Consider the following 23,278-nt stretch of genomic DNA (forward strand, 5'->3'; position numbering starts at 1 on the left):
ACTCACCTGATTCCCCTAGTCAAGGGCTTGATGATTAGTTGACTATTTGTTTCAGGAGTGCTAGCTGTGGAACAGGTCAAATATATGGAACAGCTGGGGGTAGATGCTTGAGAACCCCTGCAGTACAGTGCAGGGGCAGGGGACGCCTGCCCTGTAGATATACAGTAGGTAGGTGTGAGGGCCCGGCCGTGTCTCTCCTACGTTGTGACCCTCTGTCATTACAAGGCTGGAGGGAGATCTCTCCATCTACTTATCACACTGGATCATCAGCCAGTCCTTTGTGTTTTCCTATAACCATCTTCTTCACAGTGATAGCAGTAGGCAGACATTATGCGGTGTGCCCAGAGAGAAAATGATGAAGAGAATCCGCCAGGCTTGAGTGTTCTCTGCCAAAGTGGATGGGCAGAGAGAGCTAATCAATCATGGCTCGTTCAGTTAGAACGAGGATGAAGGAGGTGACGTCTGGAGGGACCGTTAGCCATCTCACTCTGACGAGGCTCACTCCTCTACAGCTCTATGTACATTACAATGTGCCTTCATTTACATTTAACTAGATTCCATGATATTCTGTTTAAACACATCCTGGAGAGTTTGGTTCTGGTATTTTGCTGATTTGTTCTCTCTCATACTATGATAGGAGAGCAGATACAGAACTCCCATATAGACACTGTAATCATGATTGCATAACAACAGTCATTAGATAATTTATCATTGCAACAATGATATGATGGCTGCTATCAATTTATCCTCTATGGGCTAGGCGGGACGAATTCGTCCCACCTACGTAACAGCCACTTGAAGCCTGTGGCGCGATTTTCAAAACCTTAAAAATCCTATTACTTCAATTTCTCAAACATATGACTATTTTACAGCTATTTAAAGACAAGACTCTCGTTAATCTAACCACACTGTCCGATTTCAAAAAGGCTTTACAACGAAAGCAAAACATTAGATTATGTCAGCAGAGTACCAAGCCAGAAATAATCAGACACCCATTTTTAAAGCTAGCATATAATGTCACCAAAACCCAGAAGACAGCTAAATGCAGCACTCACCTTTGATGATCTTCATCAGATGACAACCCTAGGACATTATGTTATACAATACATGCATGTTTTGTTCAATCAAGTTCATATTTATATCAAAAAACAGCTTTTTACATTAGCATGTGACGTTCAGAACTAGCATACCCCCCGCAAACTTCCGGGGAATTCGCTAACATTTTACTAAATTACTCACGATAAACGTTCACAAAAAGCATAACAATTATTTTAAGAATTATAGATACAGACCTCCTCTATGCACTCGATATGTCCGATTTTAAAATAGCTTTTTGGTGAAAGCATATTTTGCAATATTCTAAGTACATAGCCCAGCCATCACGGGCTAGCTATTTAGACACCCGGCAAGTTTAGCACTCACCAATATCAGCTTTACTATTATAAAAGTTTCATTACCTTTTGTTGTCTTCGTCAGAATGCACTCCCAGGACTGCTACTTCAATAACAAATGTTGGTTTGGTCCAAAATAATCCATCGTTATATCCGAATAGCGGCGTTATGTTCGTGCGTCCCAGACACTATCTGAAATGGTAAATCAGAGTCGCGCGCATGGCGCAATTCGTGACAAAAAAAATCTAAATATTCCATTACCGTACTTCGAAGCATGTCAACCGCTGTTTAAAATCCATTTTTATGCCATTTTTCTCGTAGAAAAGCGATAATATTCCGACCGGGAATGTCCATTTAGCTAAACTGAGGAAAGTAAACAAAGCTTTCGGTCGACGCGGGCACGAGCCTGAGTCTCACAGTACTGTAACCAGCCACTACCCAAACGCGCTACTTTTTTTCAGCCAGAGCCTGCAAAGCCACGATTCAGCTTTTTGCCGCCTTCTGAGACCCTATGGCAGCCGTAGGAAGTGTCACGGGACAGCTAAGATCCTCACTCTTCAATAAACAGAGACAAGAAGAACGACACCTTGTCAGACAGGCCACTTCCTGCCTGAAACCTTGTCAGGTTTTTGCCTGCCAAATGAGTTCTGTTATACTCACAGACACCATTCAAACAGTTTTAGAAACTTTAGGATGTTTTCTATCCATGTGTAATAAGTATATGCATATTCTAGTTACTGGGTAGGAGTGGTAACCAGATTAAATCGGGTACGTTTTTTATCCAGCCGTGTCAATACTGCCCCCTATCCTAAACAGGTTAAGAGGGTTTTGGTTTGTTAGAAAACACAAAGGTGTGCTTGCATACCTTTGTGGGAGCGGTAGAAAGGAAATCCAATCTGCATCCCTCTTTCTGGGATAACCCATGCAAAGTCTCTCCCTCTCCCTCTCGCTCTTTGCTCATAGGCAATTCTCACACTATTATTGTCTGGCCAACCTGGGGAAGTAACCCAAAGCCATCTCATTAATCCAATGTGCTCTGACCAGGGACAATCGTGCAGGATTGAGGCATTGCAATCTCTCAAACAGCAAAGTTCTGGGGAACCTAATAGATTCTCTGTGTATTTTAATTCCATAAGTCAAAAACAGGAAGTGGGGGTACAGAAAAAAAGACACTAGTCCCTTACAACGCCTCACACCCTCCACTTCCCCTGCTCTAAAGAATCAACAGATTATGTATGGATATGAATCAGAATGAATATGGGTGGGGGCCATAGGGTGGCATGGGAGGGCAGTAGAAACGGTTGTCCAGTTAGTAGTGTGAGTCAGAGATAGAGAGAGCGATCCCAATGTCACCCAGTGACAGGAGAGAACAGCGTCTTCATTAGGGCGGTGAGTTGTCCTCGCATTTACATCAGAACCAGGGCAGACAAGAAGAGAGGAGAGCAGCCTCAATAGCATGCTAACCAGCATTCCCCTCCTAATCACTCACTCAGTTCTCATAGTCAGACAGGTCCGGCGATCGTACTAATGGCACTTGGGATGTCTATGTCTCTGCATTAAACATTAATTTAACTGACCAGGGGGAGAGTGATGAGCGTCACACACTCGTTCGCATGTTTGCTTTCCCCTAATTACTGGTCTGTTCTCTTCTTACCCCTCCCTCTCTGTATTTATCAAGGTTGTAATGCAGCAGAGATGGCATGGCTGACGAGCGGGCTGAGAGAGAAGGACATGCCATGCGTCTCTGATTGTCTCCGGTGTTGCTAAGGTCATGTGTTATTACATTGTTACCATAATATCATTTCTAATGTGACTCCCGGCCCCAGCTTCTATAGTGAGACTTATCTTTCAGGGCCACTTGATATTTCCACTCACGTCTATAGCCAAAGAGCAATATTATGACCTGATTCAAGTGCTGAAGCTTGAGTACCGTCCTGTAAATCTGTCATCTGAACTTCACAGGGCGTTTTGCATGCAACCATGTCACTTAAGAATTAATATGTCCCTTTAATAGGGAGAAAAATAACATAGATTACACGCTATATAACTCTATTATACTAAATAAAACACTCCTAAGACTCTTTAGTTCTCTCCTCCTCAGAGTCCTCATATCGAGCACTGAGTAATCTCATTTACATGCAGAGACAGTCTCCCCATCCCCAAAACCTTGCAATTCAAAGGCCCTAGCTGCACTTAGCAATTTTAATTAAAAGTTATTTAATCCAATCGGGACGTAATCACCTCAAATTAAGCTCTGCTTTTCTTTGTCTGAAATTGTCTTTGTCTCTGTTGGGTTGAGCAGTGAGAATACTTTGCCTCAGGAGAAGTATGTGTCAGTGAATAGTGGTGGGAGGGGAGGTGGTCCTGCCTTGCACTCAGAAGACCTGTGTGTTAAGCATGGAAATGTCACTGAAACTAGAACAGGGAACGTGAAGGTTAGCATTTGCTATGGAATGACACATGTCATCCTGAAGCACAACACCTGGTATCCTTGTATCCTTGACAAAAGCTGATGAATACGATGTGTGTGTGTGTGTGTGTGCGTGCGTGCGTGCGTGTGTGCATGTATGAGGGTGTATGAGTGTGTGTGACTGAGAGAGAGAGTGTGTGAGAGAGAAAGGACAGTGAGGAGAGGAGGAAGGTGAGAACAGAGTTTAAATGGATCTGTCCTGACCTCTAAGGGAGAAAGGACAGTGAGGAGAGGAGGAAGGTGAGAACAGAGTTTAAATGGATCTGTCCTGACCTCTAAGGGAGTCTATTAGATTACCACTGATCTCTCATGGTGACAGCCCACAGATTCACAACTTTGGAGGACACACAGAGAAGTATTCATAGCTCAACACTGCCCTCCAATGGAGTGAACTAAGATCAAATACTTGGAAACATAGTAGGCCTTTTTTCCCCACTGACAATTAGGCTGGACTGCAATTTAGTCATCACTTTTCATTTATGATGCCAAGGGAGGCCTATGTATTTATTGTTACAATAGGCCTACCAGAGATTTAATTTAAAAAGTTCAACTCTATCCGTTAGTGCCTTGTTTCCAGGACAAATTTAATTCAGAATAGTCATCAAGTCTGTTTGTTGCTTCAACATGCCTGTATCAATGAGTTGCGATTCGTTGCTTTGGTTAATTGTTTGGCCAGTGTCTGTTTCGCCTTTGGTTCTTAAAGATTCAGACATGTTCTTAGATGTCACTGTTTAAATGAATGTTGTTTGCTGTTCATATTGTAGCGACCTTAATCCAACACCTAGCAACCTCATCAAGAGATTCAGACCTCTTGCTGTAATGGTTAAGATGTTGGCTTGACAGTTGTTGGACTAGGGTTCATGTCCCAGTTTGGGCTACCTCTAAATTTGCAAGTGAGGCCATCAGAGAGGTGTGTACATGTGATGTGAGAGACTTGGTATAGAGAAGTGTGGGGACACGCTTTCCCGAGGGAAAGGGGGTAATGTAGCGACCTTAACCCAACACCTAGCAACCTCGTCAAGGGGTTTGGACCTCATGGTGTAACGGTTAAGGTGTTGCATTGACAGTCGCTGGACCTGGGTTTTAGTCCTGATTCACTACATTGGTGTCAGAGGTGGGATGGAGCCAGTGAGGTCATCATAGAGGTGTGTATACTTGAGAGACTTGATATAGAGAGAAATAGTAATGGGGTCTTTTTGTAGGCACTAACTCTGCCATGGTTCGTTGCATAGCCGCGGGAAGAAGTTTGTGGGTGGGGGTGCTGCAATTTGCCTGCGATGAAAATGTCTATATCTGTCCGCTAATACAGGACTAGTAAAGGCCCAGTGCAGTACTTTTGTGAATTGTTTTTAACTAAACGTATTTGAGTGTTTACCAGCATTTGTAACTTGAGTCTGATAATTATCTGTATAAAACAGTTAATCTGATAATATTTCTGGAATAGAAAAATACTTGTTTGATATGTAATTTAGTTTCTTGAAATACTTAATTCTATGTGAGAACATAATGGTCTATTTGTTCCTTTCCCAAACTCTCATCCAGAGCAACTTACAGTAATGAGTGCATCAATGTTCATAGGTTTTCATACTGGTCCCCCATGGGAATTGAACCCACAACCCTAGCATTGCAAGGGCCATGCTGTACCAAGTGAGCCACCATCATAAATTACTTGCTGTCCCAATATACTAAATTACTGTATTGTGCATTGTTTTTCTTCATGGTGATGTAAAGTCCACAGGTACAAACCTAGATGACCAGCCTATGTACTGTACAATGTACAAAACTATTGAGTCCTGCAAGATACTTTTCTTAATTATACAACTAACCTTTCTTAATTATACAACTACCTTTTTTGCCAAAGCAGAGATTCTGTAAAAAGGTTTTGGCCCATTCTACATGCGTCTATATTGGTTCGCTAATACAAGCAAAGGCCCAGTGCACAACTTTGGTAAAAAAAAAAAATAATAAACAAATTCGAAAAAAAATTATTGTATTAGTTTTATTCTTCTGGTTTTTCAGGGGGTGCTACAGCACCCTCAGCAACCTATACTTCCCACGGCTATGGTTCGTTGGACAAAGCCTATGGGGAAAATGAATGGCGTTTTCGAAGGGTTTTTGGATAAAGGCTAAAAATAAGGTCTGTCGTAAACACAGGCTTAGAAGATTTTATGTTTTGAAGAATTTATGTAATGATAAACAACACAAAGCACATAAAGGATTCATAATTCATAAAGGTCATGTTAACTGACTGCTATTATCTCATAGAACAAAACTTAAGCCTGTGTTAACCTCAGACCTTATTTTTTCAGTTTATTCTTAAACTCTATTAATTCCCAATTTCATTTTTCACATAGGGATGGCTGAACGAAAAACAGAGGTAACTTATTTCCCGGGTTTTAGGACTACAAGCTGGCAAGCTCTATAGAGAAGCGTGGGGACACGCTCTCCTGAAGAGAGGGGATAATGTGGCGAGCAATCTTAACCCAACACCAAGCAATCTCATCAAGGGGTTCAGACCTCTTGGGGTAACGGTTAAGTAGTTTCATTGACAGTCGCTGGACCCAGGTTTGACAGTCCAGGTCTGGGCTACCCCCCAAATCCGCTATAATGTTTTGAGTGTTATTAAGTACATTTTAGGAGTTTAACCAGGTGGAAGAATTGGCAGCGACCAAACAAACTGCCGCCCAAAATTTACTGCAGCCATACCGGAAGTAAAATATTAAAAAAATAGCCAAGAGACTGTAAAATAGCCATGCATCCAAAAGACTAGCCTACAAAATAAACAACAACAATGTGGGTTTTAACCAATGATGTGTATAAACCGTGGATGACTGACAGGGGGCGCTGTATTGAAGCCACTGGGCAGCGCTCTTGGCACTCCTCCTCAGTCATCCACGGTTTATGCTCCTCAACTGAATCTCCTCAACGGAATCTCACTCAATTAATTAATGCGACTACAAGACCGAATCCCAGAGCACCTAACAAATCAGCGCTATTGGACATTATTCTAACGAAGACCCCTCACAAATACACATCGACTGGGATATTCTGTAATGATGTCAGTGATCACTGTGCAAAGCGGCTGGATTAACAAGAAGTTAAGCTTTTAAACGATGTAAGACACTTGTATTTTCATGAATGTTTAATATTACAAATGTTGTATTTTGAATTTCGCGCTCTGCAATTTCACCGGATGTTGTTGAGGTGGGGCGCTAGCGGCACGCCTAGCCCAAAGTTAACAAGCACTTCATATCTGCTGGTTCAGTCTTTGATAATGGTAGGGCCCAGGCTTCTAATGTAAGCTCTGTTACAGTCAACTATGATATAGGCCCTCGTGAACCATTTTAGCTTTGATCCTGTTTCTTATGCTGAGGTCTATAAAGCACTAAAGGCAATAGACAATAAAAAGTCTGCAGGTCCAGACAACCTGGACCCCTACCTCTTAAAGATAGCAGATGTATTATTACTTTACATGTGGCTCACATTTTCAACTTGAGTTGGATGACAAGTTGTCCTTTAAAGTTCATGTGGATAATCTTGTGACAAAGATTGTAATTCAATTGTAATTGGGTTTTTATTTTCATAATAAGGCTTGCTTCCCGCATATGGCTAGAAAGAAGCTTGTTGAGGCCACTTTTCTCTTTGTAATTGATTATGGTGACTTGTTGTATATGCATGCAACCTCGTCAGTTTTACAGAGACTGGACTCTGTTAATCATGCATCCTTGCGCTTTATTACAAATACCAAGTTACTCACCTACCATTGCACATTGTACCAAATGGTAGGTTGGACCTCACTTTATATGCGCAGAGAGATACATTTGTATGTGTTCATCTACAAAGCCCTTTTGGGCAAACTCTCTCTTTACCTTTGTAGTCTGGTCTCCTTCACCACCCGCAGTTACCATGCCCGGTCTGCTAGGTGGTTGCTACTTAAAGTCCCCAAGACATTCACAGTATTAGGCAAGACTTCCTTCTCTTCTTGTGCACCAGACGCATGGAATAATCTACAATCCATGCTTCATCTAGATATGTTAGTGCCACTGAATGAATTTAAAATATTGATGGGAGACTCTTACGGAGGAGTGTAAATGTTTTTTTTAGGTTGGATAATGTTGTGGAATTGTATTTTTGTATGTTTTAATTCTGTCATGCATTGATTGTTGCTGCCTTCTTGGCCGGGTCCCCCTTGAAAAAGAGACCCTGGGTCTCAATGGGCTTTTCCTGGTTGAATAAAGGTTAAATAAAATACAAAATATTGAATTGTTTTACTTGGGAAGCTATAGAAATGCATGTATTAATGTCTACCGTCGTTCTTGTCATGTTTATTCTATTACAGACACCTTAATGCATACTTTTACATTATAATATATGAGCTTCAAATAAATAAAATATAAATTATATTTACAGTACCAGTCAAAGGTTTGGACAAACCTACTCATTCAAGGGTTTTTCTTAATTTGTACTATTTTCTATTATGTACAATAATAGTGAAGACATCAAAACTATGAAATAACACATATGGAATCATGTAGTAACCAAAAAAGTGTTAAACAAACCAAATATATTTGAGATTCTTAAAAGTAGCCACCCTTTGCCTTGATGACAGCTTTGCACACTCTTGGCATTCTCTCAACCAGCTTCATGAGGTAGTCACCTGAAATGCATTTCAATTAACAGGTGTGCCTTGTTAAAAGTTAACTTGTGGAATTTATTTCCTTCTTAATGCATTTGAGACAATCAGTTAGGGGTGGTATACAGAAGATAGCCCTATTTGGTAAAAGACCAAGTCCATATTATGGCAAGAACAGCTCAAATAAGCTAAGAGAAACAACAGTCCATCATTACTTTAAGACATGAAGATCAGTCAATCCGGATAATTTTAAGAAAACAAATGCAGTCGCAAAAACCATCATACGCTATGATGAAACTGGCTGTCATAAGGACCGCCACAGGAAAGGAAGACCCAGAGTTACCTCTGCTGCAGAGGATAAGTTCATTAGAGTTACCAGCCTCAGAAATTGCAGCCAAAATACAATGCTTCACAGAGATCAAGTAACAGACACAACATCAACTGTTCAGAGGAGACTGCGTGAATCAGGCCTTCATGGTCGAATTGCTGCAAAGAAACCATGAATAAAGGACACTAATAATAAGAAGTGACTTGCTTGGGCCAAGAAACACGAGCAATGGACATTGGACCAGGGGAAATCTGTCCTTTGGTCTGATGAGTCCAAATCTGAGATTTTTGGATCCAACCGCCATGTCTTTGTGAGACACAAAGTAGGTGAACGGATGGTGTGGGGGTGCTTTGCTGGTGACACTGTCAGTGATTTATTTAGAATTCAAGGCACACTTAACCAGCATGGCTACCACAACATTCTGCAGCGATACACCATCCCATCTGGTTTGCGCATAGTGGGACTATCATTTGTTTTCAACAGGACAATGACCCAACACACCTCCAGGCTGTGTAAGGGCTATTTGACCAAGAAGGAGAGTGATGGAGTGCTGTATCAGAGGACCTGGCCTCCACAATCACCCGACCTCAACCAAATTGAGATGGTTTGAGATGAATTGGACCGCAGAATGAAGAAAAAGCAGCCAACAAGTGCTCAGGGTATGTGGGAACTCCTTCAAGACTGTTGGAAAAGCATTCCAGGTGAAGCTAGTTCAGAGAATGCCAAGAGTGTGCAAAGCTGTCATCAAGGCAAAGGGTGACTACTTTGAAGAATCACTTTTTGGGTTACTACATGATTCCATATGTGTTATTTCATAGTTTTTATGTCTTCACTATTATTCTACAATGTAGAAAATAGTAAAAATAAAGAAAAACCCTTGAAAGAGTAGGTGTCCAAACTTTTGACTGGTACTGTATATATATATATATATATATATAATATATATATATATATATATATATAGTAACATTCCTTAATAATGTTACTGCCCCAACTACACCAAAAAATACTTAAATACATTTAATTTTGTCCTTGACATATTTAATTGAAATACTGTAGAATTCCATTCATTCCTGTGGAGGAGGGTTTCCTGCTATGGAGGGAGTGCCAATATGGCCAACCGGTTGGCTTCAAAGCTTCTCAATGGCCAATACATAGAATCATCAATTCAGGGTTTTTAATACTTTATTGGTTGAAACTTCAATGTCTGCGTTTGAATGTGTTGCTCATCTATCCTTCAGGAGGAAAACACTCAGAGATTGACACAGACAGGAAATATGACATAGCCTTCTCACGCTAAATAATAATAATGACTTTTCTGATACGTGAATGAATTATGAATGGACGGATTTTAAAAGGGAAATAGATATACGAGCAATCATAAGCAGAAGGATAACGGTGATTGGTCCGTTATCCGGTGATTGGTTCCGTTATCGTGTCTCTGAATAGCCAACCAATGGGCTTAGAGGTCTCGCCCGTTTGTTGTCGCGGGAACTTTATGGAGCTATGACCACAAAACGCTTGTTAGCTGCTACTGTAGCTAACGTTTGCAAACCACCAGCCATGCATGTGTAGCTAGTTACATGCATCACACTGATTGAATATTTTGGTGGAGTTCAAATATGTTTGCAAATCCGATAGATAGCTAGAAGACACCCTGGCCAGCTATAGCTCGGTGGCTAACTAAAGCCAGCTAGCTAGCTAGGTGGCTAACGCTAAAGTCAGTTAGCCAATCAGCTTAGCTAGCTAGTTACCATGCTAGCTAGCTACAACCAAATCTTTTTAATAACTGCTACAGCTGTCAAGGATAGCTACCTAGCGAAATACACTAGCTAAATAAGTAAGCTCGACAACATTGTGAAAAGCTACGTCCACATTGGTTGCTTAGGTAACTGGCTAGTTAGGAAGTTAAAGGGGCGCTTGAGTCTTGTTGGATCGCAAACGTTTCACTATTGTTATTCTGCCATTGTTTCGGCAAGATACAGGTAGCTACCCTAGCTACTTACATGTAGCTAGCTACTTACCTATCTTTGACTGGAATCATGGCTTGTCGACTGACGAAAGATGAGCTTGAACAATTTGAGCAGTTTTTGAAAGAGATGAGTTTAACGTCACTGCAGACACGATAGTAGCACTAAGTCTGCAATTCTGGGTGTTCATAGCTATAGCTGAAGTTACTCACTAATTACTCTGCCCTTCTTTATATCCACACCAAAGATACTGATAACCAGCCTTTTCATCTGTGTCCATACTACTATGTATTCACTCAACCAACTAGCTAGATGGATACTTTAACCTAATCACCATTGAATTGTATTTAGTCTGTCTCAGATGACTCGGTGGATTTGGGTGGCAGTGCTAAGCGCTCCAGTGTTTTGGACAGCCTGGGCAGAGCCTCTCAAAAACCACCACCAAAGAAGACATCAGCTGTCCCTGTGCGGTGGTGGCAGGAGGAGGAGGACAGCGAAGAGACACCTGGCAGAGGTAATCAAAGCCAGGGATGTGTAGGTTGATGCGCTTCAGTTCAGTTAGGATTCTTTCTCTCTGTGTGTGTCTGCGCTTGTCATTTTGGTTTATTCTCCGTTTATGTGTCTTTGTTCTTGTGTGTTTCATGACATGCTGTCAGGTTATAATATCTTTAGAGGGACACTGTGACTCTGTGCTGATTTCTCATCTGTTCTGTTATTCCTGGAACATCTGTTGCATTTAATTTCACCATCATAACATGTCCATCATAACCTGTTCCCTGCTGCTACTCCCCTGATAATTATGGTTTGACTCCTTTCATGAGTTCATCTTTGATTGGTTTACATCAGTTGGCTCTTCATTACGCATTTATATATCAGTCTTGTTCTCTAGCTGTCTGCCCCCACCTTCTTCTCTCCTTTCTCTTCAATCTCCTCTTTCCTTCCACCTGTCCCCAGCAGAGGCTGCCAAATGCAGATTCACTAAACCCAAAAAGCCCCAGCAGCAGGCTGTGGTGAAAACTCAGGAGGATGAGAGTGAGAGCAGCCCAATGAAAAGCACCCCTCAGGGTATAGGCATCACTACTGTAACCCCTAGTTCCTTAGGGCCACCAAATGGCACATTGTCTCCCCATCATTGGTGTAAGTACAGTGACATGCTGCCAACCTTCACTTTCTCTCATTAGCTTTCGCCCTGCCCTCTGCCCTCTCCTTTGATATATTTGTGTTGTTTTTTTTGCCTTAGATCTTCTCTTCCTCCAAGCTAACCCTTAAATATTTCTAGCTCATATTTAGTAGTTCTCTCCTTTTGCCCACCTAACCATGCATGTACTCTTTGAGGGTGTCCCTTTCCCTGAGATCCTTTTATTTGTGTGTACAGAGCATGATTCCTTTCTCATCTTTATCTTCCTACTTCATGCTGCTCATTGGTTAGCTGTCACAGTGGAAGCCCCCACTAGGCCCACCCCCAAACCTCGCAGCAAAGCTCTGGATAGGCTCAGTCAGCTGGACAAGATCCATGGAACCAATCAGGATGCTTCTTCTCACATTGCTGCGGGGCCGGGAAATAACAGCCCAGAACACGACTCCTCCCACTCTGCCAGGCAGTTACCCCTCCCACGAATGAGAGCAACCATAATGCATCAGGAGAGAGGAGTCCTGAGGGGAGTGCCTCTGTCCGTGACACACCACTGGACAGTCACAGCAGTGATAGTGACTCACAGGGTCTTGAAGATGGTAAAGTCGTAGTAGCTAGACTAGAGACAAATCCCCAAAACCCTGGTAGACTAGTAGTTAGACTACTATGGTATAATGATATTAGCTACAGACAGATCCAAACCTGATAGACTAGAAAGACTGTACAGTTGTGGCCAAAAGTTTTGAGAATGACACATTCATTTTCACAAAGTCTGCTGCCTCAGTTTGTATGATGGCAATTTGCATATACTCCAGAATGTTATGAAGAGTGATCAGATGAATTGCAATTAATTGCAAAGTCTCTCTTTGCCATGCAAATGAACTGAATCCCTCCCAAAAATTCCACTGCATTTCAGCCCTGCCACAAAAGGACCAGCTGACATCATGTCAGTGATTCTCTCATTAACACAGGTGTGAGTGTTGACGAGGACAAGGCTGGAGATCACTCTGTCATGCTGATTGAGTTCGAATAACAGACTGGAAGCTTCAAAAGGAGGGTGGTGCTTGGAATCATTGTTCTTCCTCTGTCAATCATGGTTACCTGCAAGGAAACACGTGCCGTCATTGCATTGCACAAAAAGGGCTTCACAGGCAAGGATATTGCTGCCAGTAAGATTGCACCTAAAACAACCATTTATTGGATCATCAAGAACTTCAAGGAGAGCTGTTCAATTGTTGTGAAGAAGGCTTCAGGGTGCCCAAGAAACTACAGCAAGCGCCAGGACGGTCTCCTAAAGTTGATTCAGCTGCGGGATCGGGGGACCACCAGTACAGAGCTTGCTCAGGAATGGCAGCAGGCAGGTGTGAGTGCATCTGCACGCACAGTGAGGCAAAGACTTTTGGAGGATGGCCTGGTGTCAAGAAGGGCAGCAAAGAAGCCACTTCTCTCCAGGAAAAACATCAGGGACAGACTGATATTCTGCAAAAGGTACAGGGATTGGACTGCTGAGGACTGGTGTAAAGTCATTTTCTCTGAATCCCCTTTCCGATTGTTTGGGGCATCCGGAAAAAAACTTGTCCGGAGAAGACAAGGTGAGCGCTACCATCAGTCCTGTGTCATGCCAACAGTAAAGCATCCTGAGACCATTCATGTGTGGGGTTGCTTCTCAGCCAAGGGAGTGGGCTGACTCACAATTTTGCCTAAGAACACAGCCATGAATAAAGAATGGTACCAACACATCCTCCGAGAGCAACTTCTCCCAACCATCCAGGAACAGTTTAACGAACAATGCCTTTTCCAGCATGATGGAGCACCTTGCCATTGGGCAAAAGTGATAAGTAAGTGGCTCGGAACAAAACATTGATATTTTGGGTCCATGGCCAGGAAACTCCCCAGACCTTAATCCCATTGAGAACTTGTGGTCAATCCTCAAGAGGCGGGTGGACAAACAAAAACACACAAATTCTGACAAACTCCAAGCATTGATTATGCAAGAATGGGCTGCCATCAGTCAGGATGTGGCCCAGAAGTTAATTGACAGCATGCTAGGGTGGATTGCAGAGGTCTTGAAAAAGAAGGGTCAACACTGCAAATATTGACTCTTTGCATCAACTTCACGTAATTGTCAAAAGCCTTTGACACTTATGAAATGCTTGTAATTATACTTCAGTATTCCATAGTAACATCTGACAAAAATATCTAAAGACACTGAAGCAGCAAACTTTGTGACACAAATATAAATTTTAATTCTCAAAACTTTTGGCCACGACTGTGGTCTCGTGTTGCCACACTTCCCAGACCTGTATCCACATTACAAAGGTGGAAATCAAGGTTTTTATGACTGAAACCATGATGAACCATGATTTTAGTGAAACCTGGATTTAAAACATACTGTTTACTGTCTTTGTCTCCTTGTCACTTCATTTCATATTTATTTTTATTTTCCTCTGCTAATGGAGCGGTGTAAATAAGCAGTGACCATAAAAGCATAGCATTGGAAAAAATAAAGAACTTTCTGGATCTCAAGGGCAGTTGTTATGGTTACTGGTGCTACATCTGGTCATGTTCTTTCACCGCCAGACAGTTCAGTGTGTCAATGCGAGCTGTGATTCTGTGCTTCTAGCAAACTATCTTGCCATTAGTTTTAGCACTTTATTTAGGAAAAACATTTTCACTAGTAAAATTACTCCCAACTGCTTTTACTAGTCTAACTCTGGAGAGGCTAAAATATTAGCTCTTTTTTTACTGTAACCAGTGCTTATTTTCCATTCTGTAAATATCACAATGATCATTCAGTGCTGAAATGGAAAAGTTAGGCTTTGCCATGGTGAGACTAACTTAGGTAAAAAATGGTCTACCTTTTTATCTTGACATCTATTCGTATTGCAAGACCATTTGAATATTTATGAGGATATGGAGCTTTTCTACAGTACCCTCCCTCCAGTAGACTGACAGCAAGTGGTAGTGCAGCTGAGATCAAGTGAGCTCTACTGCTCTGTCTTCTCTCTTCTGTGTGTACTGTTCCCCTTTTAAATGGACCGTATGGCCTTTGAGGGTCTCTGCAGGCCTGTATACCCCAGGAAGTCAATCTCTTGTGAATGATAAAACACAGAGCTAATGAGCTTCATTACCATAGCGGGGTTTCAAACACGGTCTGGAATATTGACAGCTTGGTGTCCGCATGGATGGACTCCTTTTTAGCTCTTTTTAAAAAATCTCATTACATCAAGTCCTGTGCTGAGCTGTCTGACCACAGTAAGGCCTATACAACAACCACAGGTCCTCTTTCGATTCAGGAAGTAGCCTGAAGCAAGAGCAATTTCTGTTTCCTGTAATTACCTGAATTGAACGGTCCAATATTTATTTTTCTCCAGGATTGCTGGGATCTGAGAAGACGTTCCGTAAGTTTCTGAGAAGATCCTAGCCCATCCAGGAGGATGAAGAGGAGCTGCAGCATCAGGGAGTAGAGAGGTTCAGAGGAGGAGGAGGGGGCAGAGCCTGCCATCTTCAGCAGAGACAGTCTGGAGTCTGAGGGTGTCTGCTCTGGTGAGATGGATAGATACTCTATATGATGTCTATATGATACTCTATATGATCTAGCTCAATCCATTGCTAACCTGACATCAGGGTAGTGACATGAAAGCAGCTGTACGTGCCAGATGTAAACTATTTTACTTCAAACTCTTTGAAAATAGCAATGGTTGAAACATGTATGTCTGTGATTGTGTCTACCCAGACTCTGTGATGGCGTCCAGACCAGGTCAGAACGCTGCAGTGGGTCTTGGTCTGGGCATGGACAGCATGGAGGAGGAATAGAAGAAGGCCCGCTTCTTTGCCCACCTGGAGGGAGGTGCATCCTCCACCATAGACTACTCCAGAGTCAACAAAGATCTGGATTCCACCAGCGACTCCACCACAGCTACCACCCTCAGGTATCTATGACACTCCGCGGAGCTAAGGGGGGTGTTGTCTCTACACAATGGTCTCAGGTCGGTTTTGCGTTTCCACTTTCGAGTGGTTAAGGTTAGGACCTTGTGAAGACAAGCTGATCCTAGATCTCTTACTAGGGGCATCTTCATTCCGGAGCATGACACTCCGAGTCGCCCCAGGCCTAGCTGTAGCTGCCTTTTGAAGCCACTGCTGGGGTTGTCCCAAGGAGACCCTCAGTGTTGCAGGCAGTGGCTGGGTAGTGGCTGGGTAAGGTCATTACTATCACTCCCAGCGTGTGATCTGTGAATGACACTTGTTCTGCAGTTTCTCCAGGAAAGCAGTGGCGGCTGTGGCGGCGGTCGATCAGAGAGAGGAGGAAGCTATGGAGTCTGACAGACTCTCCCCAGGTAGGACAGATGATGCAATTATAGAATTAGGAATTATAATAATCATTTAATAGGATGTCTATGCTCACACTACTCCAGACCCTGCTTGGTTCAATAGGTTTTGTTTTCTTTGAAACACTTTGAAGTTGGGAGTGGTTTGCACATTTGCTGACGATTCCGTTGGTTCAGTTGCAACAGGCAAGCTCAATCAATTGCCGTTAAGGCATTTGAAAGGAAACAAATCCTATTTGAACCCATGTCTGTTGTCATTTACAGTGGCACTCTGTTAGACATGTACTTGCACATACCTCATATGTATGATTGTAGCTCATCAGTGAATCTGTCATTCTGTCTGTGCCTGCTGCAGCCTCCCACTACAGCGAGGATGAGCACTTCGAAGATGCGGTCATTGAGGAGGTGAAAAATTGGGTGAGACCTAGGTTTTATGCGAGTCTGGTTTGAAAATGTAGTCATTTAGTTCTAATAATGCTTTGTAAGGGAGTGATTTGAACCAGAGGTTTAAGCCGAACGTTGGTTGTAATTGCATCATGTAGAATTGCCCCATGATGAGTTGTAAGCAGGAGTTGTTCGTGCTGCTCACGTGCTAATCACTCTGGGTTAAAAAAGCCACCGTTTATAAAAGCAATAAGGCATGCAGCAGTTGTCCCAGCTCTCTCAAGAGGTAGAGTGAGAAGAAGGGATCTTTAATGGAGAGTGTGCCAAGTCTCTTGTCTGTGACTGGCTGAATATGTGGTGGGCGACTGACTGCATGGCTCTTTTGTTTTGCTCATCTCGTTTTGTTCTCTCTCTTTCTTTCAGAAGCCTAAAAGGCCTGCCATGCTCACCAAAGGTATTATAAACCAACATCCATTTTTCTTTTCTGAGTCAGAGTGGGTTTTTAAGTCAGCACGAGTATGTTTTCAAGTTTTATTAGCCCTATGTACTGCAAACACATGATTTACACCATCCAACAAAATGTTTACTTGCAGTTACCTTCTCGACAATGCAACAACAATAATAAAATGGAAGAATACGAACCTAAAGTAAATGGATTAGTAGAATAGAATTAACATTTTAGAATAAGTATAATACAGGAAGGCACAATATTTTACAATATTTACATGTGTTTTGGGGGATTGGGAGGTCTTTAGTGTTTGTGTTAGTGCTGCATGATATACGAAACTTCGGTACTCTTTCGACACTAGAACATAGAAAAGCGTTTCAGTACTAGAATTCTTGTTACTATCGGTACTTCTGTCAAATGTGTGTCACGTCATCTACTGATAGATAAAGACTTGATCCTCTTTCAATCAGCACAGCCGATGTTCCCTTGTAGCGCGAGAGCACTTTGCCTGCTCCTCTTACTCATTGCTAGCCTGTCCTGAGGAATCGCTGCACAGAAGTTAACACTTAATATTGACATGCTTTGTTGCATTATTTAACTGTTAATTACTGTTAGCAAAACAATGTCTATTACAGGCTAGAACACTTTACAATGCAAGAAGATACCGTTTGTAGGCTAACTTGCCTTGCTAGCTTACAGTTGAAGCTAACATCAATTCACTACCCTAGTACCTTGTTTGTTTTATGAAGATATTGCTGGCTTCAAAGCTGATTCTCCCCAAAAACGTTATTCATTCATGTCGTCTCTCCCACCTCACGTCTCTCTCAGTCAAGATCATTTTTGCTCGAGCCTTATGGAAAGCCCCTTGGGTCTTTGCGTGTCTAAAAGATACACGTCAAATTCTTTGACACGCAAAGACCCAAATGCCATTCCATAGAGCCTCGAACTGTGTGTGTGCGAGACATGGATCTTAAAAGAGACAGCCCACACTTTTCTAAAAGAAATGCAGATGTTGTTGATCAGTACAGTAAAATACATCTCAAATGGAAGGGAAACTGATTGTTTTTCATCTGTAGCCCCATGAAATCAGCCCAAACAATCTCAATAAGTCAACTGCTTATCCAGTTCAGTTTTCTGTGACTGGCTAATATGCCTTCTTTTTTTGCTGTGGTATCATTTTGGTATCGAGTATTGTGATACTAAACCTTGTATTGTGACAACACTTGTGTGTGTCGTGTACACAGTATGTATATACAGTGTCTCTGGTTCCTCTAACTGTACCCCTGTTTCACAGGCATGTGATTTATCCTGATGAATCGTTTCCTGCTTTTATGACACCATCTTCTATTCATACAGTATTGAAACTGACCTACTCCTAAAATCAATATTCTATTTGTCCTGATCACATCATTTCCTGGTGTAAGTGTCCCTCCATGATTCTCTGGACTTGACCGGTGAACTCCTGCCCCCTGGAGCGGACAGTGACACCAGGGAGGAACCAGGGAGCGGAGGAGTCCATAGAGACTGCACTAGCAGGTGAGACCAGACTAGACAGGCTGTCAGTCAGGTCCTACTGGATGTAGCTATCTAAACATGGTGAAAACAGAGATGACTTTGGACCATCTGTGTCAGTTTGGTGGTGGCAGATGATGGTGAACCTGGTGGTGTTCCTGTGTCGTCTGTGTAGCCCAGTCATATGGCCAGAGTGGGGCCGGTGATATGATGGTCTGAGTCCTCAAGAAAGCCACATCACCACCCTTCATCACCGGTCAGGAGAGAGAGGAGGAGGAAGAGCAGTCCTGTTCCTGTCTCTCCCTCTGTACCTGAGCTCTCCAGAGGAACACTACTAGCACCAGTCTCCACCACAGAGTCAGGTTGGTCAGTCTCCACCACAGAGTCAGGTTGGTCAGTCTCCACCACTGATATGTCTGTGGTGAACCTGTCAAGTAAATAGAATATGGTTTTCAATCAAAACTAACTGCAGATCCACACATGTCCATCCTTATTCTGACAAGATGGTACATTTTAAGTTGTAAGATTGTGTTGAGGTGTTACAAATGGACTTGATCTTCTGATTGATTCATGATTAATTGATTAACTTCGATGTGTTTTCTCAGAGCTGCCCACTGCAGAGGAGCTGATGCGTCCCATCCGACCAGACAGCATGGACGACATCAGAGGCTCCACTCTGCAGCCTGCTAGGTGAGTCTACAGCTGTCTGTCACATGACTGTAGTAGGGAAGGACAACCGACACTCTCTGGAAGGTACAGAATGGAGTGGGAAAACGTTAACATGAGCTGTATGTTCACAGTGGGACCCATCTCAGCCCAGAGAAGACTGGCCAGTCCTTAAGCCATAGATCCTGTGAGTCAAGCCCAAGATGCTCAGCAGAGCCAGACACTCCTCCGGCCTCCCCAGGCCCCCGTCCCAGAAGCATCAGAGAGGAGGCACAGAAGCTGATGAAGCAGGATCAGGACAGCTCCTTCCCTGACCTGACCTCCGCTCAACCCAGCAACAAGAGAAGCCAGCAGGTAACGGACGGGAACGGAGCCCTTGTTAATAAGCACTAAACCCTACCATACATAACCACACTGATTCAGGCTTTCACACCTACCTGAACTGTTTCCACATTACATAGCCATTGCTCCAACATGGCTCATCCTAATATTTATATATTTCTTAATTCCATTATTTTACTTTTAGATGTGTGTATTGTTGTGAATTGTTAGTTACTACTGCACTGTTAGGAACACAAGAATTTCACTAGCCCCGCAATAACATCTGCTAAATGTGTGTATGTGACCAATAACATTTGATTTGATTTGCATCAAAGGTGATTATCATTTACAATGTAGACGGTGACATGGCAATGATTTGTATATTGACAATATCATATTTCTCATAGGTTCCTGGACGTTCTACGGTAGCTGGTCCTTTCACATCCTCGTTGAGGAAGCCTTATGTTGCCCCTGGCAGAGGTAGAGTGGAGAGTAAACCGTCAGCCGTGGCCACCAGGACCTCGGAAGCTAGGAAATCTGGTCCTACCAAACCTGGGGCTGCAGCCAAGCCCCCCTCTCCTCTAACCCGGAGGAAGCCTCTCAGCCAGGCAACATACCAGAGCCTCAGCCCCCTCCTCACAGAGAGAGATAAAGTTAGGAGAAGAAGAACTCCTTACACATTGACAACCAAAGCTAGTAGGTGTAGTGTAAGTGTGCTTAAAAAAATATCTGTTGTATCTAGAGGTCGACCGATTATGATTTTTCAATGCCAATACCGATTAATGGAAGACCAAAAAAAGCCGGTACCGAATAATCGGCCGATATTTATTTTATATATATTTATATTTATTTATATATTTATATATATTTATATATATTTGGAAATGTGGAAACAGTTCAGGTAGGTGTGAAAGCCTGATATATATATATATATATATTTATATATATATATATATATATATATATATATATTTATATATATATATATATATATATATTTATATATATATATATATATATATAAATAAATATTTATATATATATATAAATATATATAAATATATATAAATAAATATTTTTTTATATATATTTATATATATATTTATATATATATATAAATAAATAAATATATATATATAAATATAAATATATATATAAAAGTATATATTTATTTATTTATATATACTTATTTATATATATATATATATATATATATATATATATAAATAAATATTTATTTATATATATATATATAAATATATATAAATAAATATATAAATATATTTATATATATTTTTATATATATTTATATATATATATAAATAAATATTTATTTATATATATATATATATATATTTATATATATATATTTATATATATATATATATTTATATATATATATATATATAAATAAATATTTATATATATATATAAATATATATTTATATTTATATATATATATATATATAAATAAATATTTATATATATATATAAATATATATAAATATATATAAATAAATATTTTTATATATATATTTATATATATATATATATATATAAATAAATAAATATATATATAAATATAAATATATATATATAAAAGTATATATTTATTTATTTATATATACTTATTTATATATATATATATATATATATATATATAAATAAATATTTATATATATAAATATATATAAATAAATATATAAATATATTTATATATATTTTTATATATATTTATATATATATATATATAAATAAATATTTATTTATATATATATATATATATATATATATATATATATATATATATATATAAATAAGTATATATAAATAAATAAATATATACTTTTATATATATATATTTATATATATATATATTTATTTTATATATTTATTTATATATTTATATATATAAATAAAATAAATATCGGCCGATTATTCGGTACCGGCTTTTTTTGGTCTTCCATTATTATTATTTGTACTTTTTTTATTTATTTATTTATTTGTAATAATGACAATTACAACAATACTGAATGAACACTTTTATTTTAACTTAATATAATACATCAATAAAATCAATTTAGCCACAAACAAATAATGAAACGTGTTCAATTTGGTTTAAATAATGCAAAAACAAAGTGTTGGAGAAGAAAGTAAAAGTGCAATACGTGGCATGTAAAAAAGCTAACGTTTAAGTTCCTTGCTCAGAACATGAGTCTTCAATATTCCCAGGTAAGAAGTTTTAGGTTGTAGTTATTATAGGAATGATAGGACTATTTCTCTCTATACCATTTGTATTTCATATACCTTTGACTATTGGATGTTCTTATAGGCACTTAAGTATTGCTTCCGTCCCTCTCCTCGCCCCTACCTGGGCTCGAACCAGGAACACATCGACAACAGCCTCCCTCGAAGCATCGTTACCCATCACTCCACAAAAGCCGCGGCCCTTGCAAAACAAGGGGAACAACTACTTCAAGGTCCCAGAGCGAGTGACGTCACCGATTGAAACGCTATTAGCGTGCACCCCACTAACTAGCTAGCCATTTCACATCGGTTACACCAGCCTAATCTCGGGAGTTGATAGGCTTGAAGTCATAAACAGCTCAATGCTTGATGCACAGCGAAGAGCTGCAAGCAAACACACCAAAGTGCTGTTTGAATGAATTCTTACGAGCCTGCTGCTGCCTACCACTGCTCAGTCAGACTGCTCTATCAAATATCAAATCATAGACTTAATTATATCATAACACACAGAAATACGAGCCTTAGGTCATTAATATGGTCAAATCCGGAAACTATCATTTCGAAAACAAAACATTTATTCTTTCAGTGAAATACGGAACCGTTCCTAAATATTCCTGTTACATTGCACAACCTTCAATGTTATGTCATAATTACGTAAAATTCTGGCAAATTAGTTTGCAATGAGCCAGGCGGCCCAAACTGTTGCGTATACCCTGACTCTGCGTGCAATGAACGCAAGAGAAGTGACACAGTTTCCCTAGTTTAATATTGTCTGCTAACCTGGATTTCTTTTAACTAAATATGCAGGTTTAAAAAAATATATACTTCTTTGTATTGATTTTAAGAAAGGCATTGATGTTTATGGTTAGGTACATTCGTGCAACGATTGGGCTTTTTTTGCAAATGCGCTTTTTTTAAATCATCCCCCGTTTTGCGAAGTTGGCTGTCTTTGTTAGGAAGAAATAGTCTTCACACAGTTCTCAACGAGCCAGGCGGCCCAAACTGCTGCATATACCCTGACTCTGTTGCACAGAACGCAAGAGAAGTGACACAATTTCCCTAGTTAAAATAAATTCATGTTAGCAGGCAATATTAACTAAGTATGCAGGTTTAAAAATATATACTTGTGTATTGATTTTAAGAAAGGCGTTGATGTTTATGGTTAGGTACACGTTGGTGCAACGACAGTGCTTTTTTTCACGAATGCGCTTGTTAAATCACCCGTTTGGCGAAGTCGGCTATGATTCAATGATAAATTAACAGGAAACGAAGGACAAGCTAGGTAACTACACATGGTTGATGATATTACTAGTTTAACTAGTGATTATGTTAAGATTGATTGTTTTTTATAAGATAAGTTTAATGCTAGCTAGCACCTTACCTTGGCTCCTTGCTGCACTCGCGTAACAGGTAGTCAGCCTACCACGCAGTCTCCTCGTGGAGTGCAA

At 40.5% G+C, this 23,278-nt stretch overlaps 1 protein-coding gene across 1 annotated transcript in view; it reads left to right on the forward strand.

Moving 5' to 3' along the window:
- Positions 1-23,278, forward strand: part of LOC106605496 (centrosomal protein of 162 kDa-like) — a 43,589-nt gene that overhangs the window by 2,956 nt on the left and 17,355 nt on the right. Inside the window, 12 exon segments of the mRNA XM_082974936.1 lie at positions 11,154-11,306; positions 11,747-11,857; positions 15,661-15,856; positions 16,188-16,261; positions 16,608-16,669; positions 17,060-17,090; positions 18,509-18,620; positions 18,772-18,798; positions 18,921-19,030; positions 19,202-19,286; positions 19,397-19,616; positions 19,991-20,279. Coding sequence (XP_082831062.1) covers positions 11,154-11,306; positions 11,747-11,857; positions 15,661-15,856; positions 16,188-16,261; positions 16,608-16,669; positions 17,060-17,090; positions 18,509-18,620; positions 18,772-18,798; positions 18,921-19,030; positions 19,202-19,286; positions 19,397-19,616; positions 19,991-20,279 — 1,470 coding nt within the window.

This window comes from Salmo salar, chromosome 05, assembly GCF_965601325.2.
Source record: "Salmo salar chromosome 05, fSalSal1, whole genome shotgun sequence".
Taxonomy (NCBI): Eukaryota; Metazoa; Chordata; class Actinopteri; order Salmoniformes; family Salmonidae; genus Salmo; species Salmo salar.